We start from the raw sequence: 7,369 nt of genomic DNA, 5'->3' as shown, positions 1-7,369 counted from the left end.
TGGTCTTCTTCTTGATTCTTCACCAACCTTACACATCACAAACTACTACTACTTACCCCTACTTTACCACCACCTACCAACCAACATGGGCAAGTGCGAAGGCTGCGGCGGATCGATGGTCAAGTCTCACGAGGTGCACACCAATGCTATCTCGGCTCTTCTTCTCCGATTTCTTCTTCTCGGCTCTCTTCTTTGCTTGAAGAATGATCTTGGCTCACAGTAGTTGCCACCAACATGATCGTCGATGCAGGTCGAGTGCAAGAAGTCTGGCTGCACCTTTTCGGTCTGCCATTTGTGCCACTCGACGCCCCAGGGTCGCATCGGCACCAAGTGCCCCAGCTGCAGTAAGATCACTTCCTGGGCCAGCAACTAGTCAATGGCCTCGCTCTTTCGTCTGGTCGCCAGCACAACACCGACAACCCACCCACAAGGCCCCAGACCAAACTTGTAGTGCTTTCATGAAAGCACGTTATTAGATTAAAATAATTGATTGAAGATGGAGGGGGAGCACGAGCAGCTTGCCGAAGTGCTCATTAACGAGCTACCGTTCAAGACCACCTTCCCCCCGCCCACACGCATGTCGCCTGCCCAAAGCGGTACGTGAGGGAACATAGTAGGATTAATGCATTAATTGAAAAATCATGTTCACGTTAGATGAGCGGGTCGCCGAAATGAAGAGACGGGGCGGCCTGGCACCGTGCGAGCTCGTGCCATCGGCCTCTGCCTGCGACGAGACCATCGCCACCACCGGCGCGGGGGTGGTGACGGGCCGCAGCCGCGCATACATTCCATACGAGGCGGACTCCAACTGCGACTTCAGCGGCGCCTCGGAGCAGTTGCCGCTCGCGCTGGCCATCGATGGCACCGGACACGACAAAGGCAGCGATGCCGCCAAGCACAGCGTACAGCTCCTTACCCCTTACGAAACTGTGGAAACTCGCCGCACGACACGACACGACACACAACATATCACAGGAGAACGGGAGGGCTATATTGAAGGAGGTGGAAGCCTGCATCCGTGAGTGCCTGGACGACGTTCAACTGCCCCAGCAACTCGCCGACAAGGTGTTGGCTCTTTTGAAGGCGCTGGAAGCTTCAGACGATTCAAGGTGCGCGTGCAGGTCGTTGTCACGAGAGCTCTTGTGACGTGGGCCTCGACCTCACTTCACACTTTCGCGAATGTGGTGCGCGATGTGTGCGATGTGTGCGTGTGCGGCTGTTACACAGGATACATCATATCAGCTGCACGCTGAGTGTGGCGATTAAGGTTGAGGCCAGAATGAAGGCATACGCACTCACCTTCCACTGGGGCGACAACGTCATCTTCATCGCCAACCCGAAGCGGGGCACGCTGGCCCTCATCAATCCACCGCTCAACTCTGGTGCGCACAAATCACCCACATTCCACACATTCCGTTTCCCCCACTGAACATAGAGATGTGTCTGTGCAGACTACGGCATTGGGGCCACGCACTCGGTGTCGTCGCGTAAGCAGGGCGAGTCACTGCTTCCCCACAGCCTCTGCGTGCGCGAGCTCGAGGCCGACGACCACATCGTGTGCCTTACGGACGGCGTGTGGGACCACTTTGTCTTGTCGTCGGCCGATGCCGCCGGTGCGAAGAAGAAGCAGGGGCCGCCCGAGCTTGATGAGACCGCGCTCCTCGCCGTCTTCGAAGCTGATGAAGGGGAGGAACGTAATTCGAACGACGACGCGGTGGAGTCGATCGTCGGCCGACTTTTCGAGGAGGCACGCAATCGGGCACGAGCCAAGATGGAGGCGAAGGAGATGCGCGAGGCCGAGCTGGACGACATGTCCGCGTTCATCATCCCGCCCTCCACCCCAGCCCTCGTCCTGCCCAACGCCGCCGCTTCGCACCATAACAACAAAAGCGACAAGAAGAGCTGTACCCTCTCTTGACCGGGCCTTCTCAGGTCAGCGACATGATGGTAAAACAAATGTTTGTTCTTCCATGTGTGGCCTGGCTGGTAAGTCTAACTCGCCAGAGGCCAAGCTTAACCGATCGTATGAATAATACATGTAGATGAAGAATGATGATAGTTGATGTTGATGGATGGATGGGAGGTAGAGGAGTGCGGATCAGTTGCGGGGCTGGAGGGGACGGCGTGGCACGTCGACTCCACGACCGCCCGCTGACGATACGAGAATGGCGGAACCCGAAGAGGAAGCAGAAGCCGACGACGACGTCAGCGAAGCGGACGACGAAGAGATGTTGCGTGTGGCCTTCTTCGTCTTTCGCTTCTTGGTGTCGTCGGTGTCGGTGTCGGTCTTGGTCTTGTTGTTCTTCGTCACCATTTCCTTCTTCGTCTCGCCGACGTCAGCCACGTTGCCGAGATTCTCCTTGTCGAGGAGGATCACGCCGCGCTGCTTGATCAGCGGCTGCCGGGCACCAGCAATCGCGCTGGCCATCTCGCTCGTCACCTCCTCCACCGTCACCGCCCTTCGTCGCCTCCCGCCGCCCTCCACTGCCGACGTCGTCTCGTTGCAGACCACCTTTTCCCTGGCCTCCCCTGTCTGCTTGCCCTCCGACGATGGCGGTTGCGGGACGGCGACGACGGCAGCATTGGGCTCCTGGATGCGCACGCGCTTTCCGCTCCGCTTGGCCTCGCGTCGCACGACGCCGTAGCGCTCCTCGATCTTCCGTTTGATGTAGGCCACCCGCTGGTCGTGCTTCTCCTGCTCGATGATCGCCGCCGCCATGTTGACCTTCTTCTCGTTTGCCTTCGCTTCGTCGGCGACGCACTCCCTCTCCTTCCTGGCCCGCTTGCTCTTCTTCATCTTCTTCTTCGGGTGGATGATCGAAGCGAGGAACGAGGAGGCGGTCTTCCGTTTCTTTCCCTTCCGCTTCGCTTCATCTTCATCTTCATCATCCTCCTCTTCTTCGTCGCGTAAGTCGGCCTTCTTCTTCTTGCGCACCACGATGTCCTTGCGCTTCAGCATGCCCTCATCGACGTGCTTGTCGACGCTCTTGTGTGCCCTCGTGTTCCTCTCCAAAACTACCACTTCCTCCACTGCGGCCACCACCACTTCTTCTTCTTCGCCTTCTTCTTCGTTGGCCTCGCTCGCTGTCTCTTCGGGACGCGAGGAGTCTGTCTCCCCGGCTGCGCTGGTGGAGCTGATCGTGATGGAGATGGTGACCGAGGTCGTTTCCCTGTCGGCCTCGATCTGCGCCAGAAGCGCGTCCTGCAGCCTGCGCTTGAGCACGGGCGAGCTCAAGATGGCCTCCGCCTCCTCCTTGGCCACGCTTTCCTCCTCCTCCCCGCGGGCTGGTAACAAGGCGGGTCGATCTGAGCGATGAGACGAGAGAGAGAGAGGAAGGGGGTGTGGAGCAGGTGTGCGCACCAGGGGGCGAGGCGGGCGGGGCGGCCTTCCTCTTCCGGAGCGTGTTGGCTCGATGCTCGCCCGGGATGGTCGCCAAGAAGTCGCCCAAGCTAAGTGTGTGCTTGCTTTCCTGTAGTCCCGGGGACCAGCCATCAGTCACACGACACATCACACATCACGGCAAATGCACATACCGTCTTTGTGAGGGACGCAGGGTGGGGTGAGGGCGTGGGAGGCGCAGGAGGGGCGACCACGGGCGAGAGCTGGCGACGAGCGCGTTGGGCGGATGTCGAGGTGCAGCGGTACGAGACGGACGAGGGCCAGCAGGCGCGGTGTCGAGGAGGCGGGCGCGTGATGGCGGAGATCGAAGGTGCGTGACGCGCCCGAAGCGTCAGCGCGCCCGAGTTGATCATCTGTGCCTTGGCTGCCGCCTCGTGCGCCACCACTACGCAACACGACACACGCAAAGTGAGAAGATAGAAGAGCAAGAGAAAAGAAAGGGAGAAAGAAGGAAGAACCTTTGAAACGCTCAATGCGGGCCTGGAGGTTGGTCGACTCATCGCGAAGCCGAGCCAAATCGGTGGCGCGATTACCCATCTTGCGGTGCTACAATTTGTGAGAATAAGCTGATGAAGGCGGGGAGGAGAAAAGGTATACCTTGTTCGTGTCGTCGACGCTGTGGTTCTCCTCATCTTGCGTTGGGAGGGCGTACTGGGCAGTCCACGATGGACGCTCCTTCTTGATGAAGGCATTGAAATGCGCTGGCGCGAACGATTTGCTGCGCCTCGCGGCCGTTATGCGGGACATCTTTGAATCCAACAAGGGAACCAGAACTCGTTGACCTTAGGAGCCTCTGTAGCCTTTGTTCACTCCCGTCCGTTCGTTCCTTTCGTCTGCGCAAGCTTAAAACGATCTTTCCCGCCAAAACCTGACATTGCGCAAATTCCTGCGAAGAACAAAAAAGGCTGTGCCTGCTCGTGGCCTTGTTCGGTTTTGGAAGGCGATGGCCAAGAAGGTGGACACGAGCTCTTGAAGAATGCTCGAGGTTCGTCCCTGCGCATTCCTGGAATGATCGGGCAATGGGCGAAAAGAAGCTGCACAGAGAGGCGAAGAGCGTAGAGGAAGACAAGAGCAGGGGAGGGACGAAGATCGCGAGGAGTCTTCGAAGCAAATCTTCAAACCTCCGAAGATCGACGTGTACGCCTTTAGAAGATCCCTATGCCTTTTGTCAAGGCTTTTTGGCTAACGCTCTCTCTTTCTTTTCAGGAGATAGGGGAGGGAAGATAGAAGAGGGAAGAAGATAGAAGACGCAAGCAACAGAGATGGATGGGCTGCGTGTGGAAAAAGATCAAACAAATCTCTTGGCTTGCACCAAGAATGAGAACGGCAGGTTGATTGAGGAATCGCAAGAAAGGCGGGTGAAGGAGGTAGATGAAGAACAGAACGGAGAAGCCCTCGGTGACGCGACGGGCAACGACGACGAAGCCATTCGAACTTACATTCAACACCATATCAAGAAATTCGGCGGCGTCTCAACCGAGAATGTGCGCAAGACGTTCGCGATCGGTTGGATCCGTGCCAAACGCCTTCACGATCAGGAGATGGGCCTCAAGACGGATGAGGTGCGGTACGCCTCCGACGAGAAGCTGCGCGGCTACATTCGTCGATGCTTCGAGGAAAAGGGCTCCTGTTCCGTAAATCATCTGCGACAGGAGTTCAGTGTTGGCTACAACCGAGCGAAGAAGATCCTCGACGAGGAGAAGGAACGAGTTGAATGTACGCAGTCTGCCTTCATTCTCTTTGACATCATTTTCGGCTTTCATTCTTCTACGCTTTCTCGATTCAAGATTTCGTGAAATCGCTAACATCCAGTTTTGTACTTGCGGTAGATGGGGAACGTGAACCAGAGGGAGCGCTGGTGCGCACTTTTTCTCCCCTTCCTCAACGGCTCATTGCGCTGACGTCACGTTGTGTTTCACCAGCTCCTCGGCCTCAGCGGAGAAGACGACCTCGGGCGCAAGGGACGAGGGAAGAACCGAGCAACTCACAAGTCGCCTCGGCCCGCTGATGCCACCTTCGACGATGCTCGCATGCAGGGGCTCGAGGAAGACGTGAGCTACCTGCTGGGCATGGGCATGGGCGTACACGTCACGCAGCGAGAGCGCAAGCGTGGCCGTACGGAAGATGAGAGCATTTGCGAGACCGCCCTCAACACGCTACTCGCAATCAACGGAAGCGAGAGCCCAGACACAACCAAGCCGAGCTCGGTACATTCTGATTACCCTACACCTTGGCCTGGAGCATGATGTTGCTAAGTCGACTCCCTCGCTACACCAGGGCCCTGACCGAGCTGCCAGGTCGGCCGCGAAGTGGACGATGCTGGAGAACGCCCGCGAGGAGCTGCAGCGCAAGCTCGAGGAGGCGAAGGAAAAGAGGAAACTGCTTCGAGGGCGAGCGAAGGACAGTGCTTCGGAAAGCCGCCGACGAAGGGCCAGCAAGTCGATGGAGACGGCCTTGGGCGCGAGCATGGGTAAGGTGAAGGCCAAGCTGGCCGAGATCGAGAGCCTGCGCGAACAGCTCGACCGGGAAGTACGACGATCCAAGGAGGAACGGCAGGGAGCAGCGGCAGGCCTGCCGTATACGCCAACGACTGAGCGCACCGAGACCGAAGGCGAAAGAATGCTGACGAGGAAGAGGCGGAGGGAGGCGAACAATGGGCGTGGAATCGAGTCCAACATAGGTCTGGCAGAGAGGTTGCACAAGCTGCTCGAGACTATAGCCAACCTCGCCAGAGAGTTGAGCGAGCAACACGACGCCATCCGAGCCCTACCGCGCTGTGGTTCCTCGGCCGCCTCTCCACCTCTGCCCGACCTTGCCCTACCGCGCTCACGTCATCCCTCCTATCCGCCTGCCTCCTCTCCCTGACGACGCACTCACTTCGAAGCGATGTCAACGAAGGAGAGCTCACACCTTCGTCTGGCACTTCTGCATCGACCTCTCCAATCCTCCTTCGCCGCTCGCTATCTCCCGCCCAGTCGCCAGTTCCCGTCACCTTCACCTATCCCGTGCCTACGCTGTCGTCCCAGGAATTCATCAAGTCCCTCGAGGCTCTCACTTGCTCCTCTTCCTCCGGCCTCCTCTCCCCCTCGCCATCGCCGAGCTTCTCGAGCAGCCTGGGCGGTTCGCTCTCCTTCACTATCCCCTGCGCGCCACCACCTTCGCTTGCCTCCTCGCTCTCCTTCACCTCTCTCCCGCCGCCGCTGCCCACCTTCACCGATGCCGGCGGTGACGGCATGCCATCGTCTTCGTCGTCCTCGTCGAGCGCCACCGTCTTCTTCCCTCCGCCCCCGCTGCCCACTCTCCCCGTGTCATCTGCTTTCCCTGCTTCCTTCCCCTACGTCGACTACATTGTCGGCGTTCAACCGGGCGGCAGCGAGGCCGCGAAGAGCGCGACGAGCTCGTCGACGCCGATCGTTCCCTCTACTTCACCGTCAGATGCGATCGTGGGCGACGACGTTGAGAGAAGGACCGCAAAGGCCAACGGACAGAAGAGGAGGCGAGAAAGAGGGACGATCGTGAAGCACACCGAGCGCGACGGAGGAGGCAGCCAGATGGAAGTGAAAGGAGCGAACGAAGAGGACGAATGGCGCGTGGAGATGCAGGTCGGAGACGGCAGCGACGAAGAAAAAGGCGGCGATAATGATGAAAACCGCAACACCGACACCGACACCAACGGCAGCAGCATCGGCGACCAAGAAGAATCCGAGGAAGCGCCCGTCAAGAGGAAGAGAGGCAAACCCAGGAGGAGTCAGGAGAAGAAGACCCGTAGGTAAACGGCTCGCGGTATCGGCCACCGCAGGATTTGTAGGGGGGTACAAGTACAACGCCGCTTATAGGACTCTAATGACGTCGTACCAGAAAGATGATCGCGTGCTAGGGCTGGGGCAAGGTCTTGAGGAGCGCGTAGGCTCTCTTCACCACAGGCGCGTCCACCATCTTGCCGTGACCTGACGTGGAACCCTTGCCCTG

General features: G+C 58.6%; 3 protein-coding genes across 3 annotated transcripts; 2 read left to right on the top strand and 1 right to left on the bottom strand.

The window, feature by feature from the left end:
• Positions 1-671: 671 nt before the first annotated feature.
• Positions 672-1,918, top strand: ACA1_359150 (uncharacterized protein; the record flags this gene model as incomplete). The annotated part of the gene is made up of 4 exons (XM_004335541.1): positions 672-902; positions 976-1,109; positions 1,228-1,382; positions 1,452-1,918. 4 exons carry the CDS (start codon positions 672-674, stop codon positions 1,916-1,918), a joined length of 987 nt encoding a protein of 328 aa, XP_004335589.1.
• A 180-nt stretch (positions 1,919-2,098) lies between these two features.
• On the bottom strand, positions 2,099-4,147 carry ACA1_359140 (uncharacterized protein; the record flags this gene model as incomplete). The annotated part of the gene is made up of 5 exons (XM_004335540.1): positions 2,099-3,285; positions 3,362-3,470; positions 3,535-3,785; positions 3,859-3,946; positions 3,998-4,147. The coding sequence occupies 5 exons, from the start codon at positions 4,145-4,147 to the stop codon at positions 2,099-2,101; spliced, it is 1,785 nt and encodes a 594-aa protein (XP_004335588.1).
• Positions 4,148-4,941: 794 nt separating this feature from the next.
• On the top strand, positions 4,942-7,173 carry ACA1_359130 (uncharacterized protein; the record flags this gene model as incomplete). Its single annotated transcript, XM_004335539.1, has 5 exons — positions 4,942-5,116; positions 5,230-5,258; positions 5,323-5,607; positions 5,678-6,179; positions 6,383-7,173. 5 exons carry the CDS (start codon positions 4,942-4,944, stop codon positions 7,171-7,173), a joined length of 1,782 nt encoding a protein of 593 aa, XP_004335587.1.
• Positions 7,174-7,369: the final 196 nt, after the last annotated feature.

The sequence above is a fragment of the Acanthamoeba castellanii genome (assembly GCF_000313135.1).
Source record: "Acanthamoeba castellanii str. Neff unplaced genomic scaffold scf7180000084742, whole genome shotgun sequence".
NCBI lineage: Eukaryota > Discosea > Longamoebia > Acanthamoebidae > Acanthamoeba > Acanthamoeba castellanii.
The sequence above is the reverse complement of the archived record's forward strand: the minus strand, read 5'-3'. Positions and strand labels throughout refer to the sequence as shown.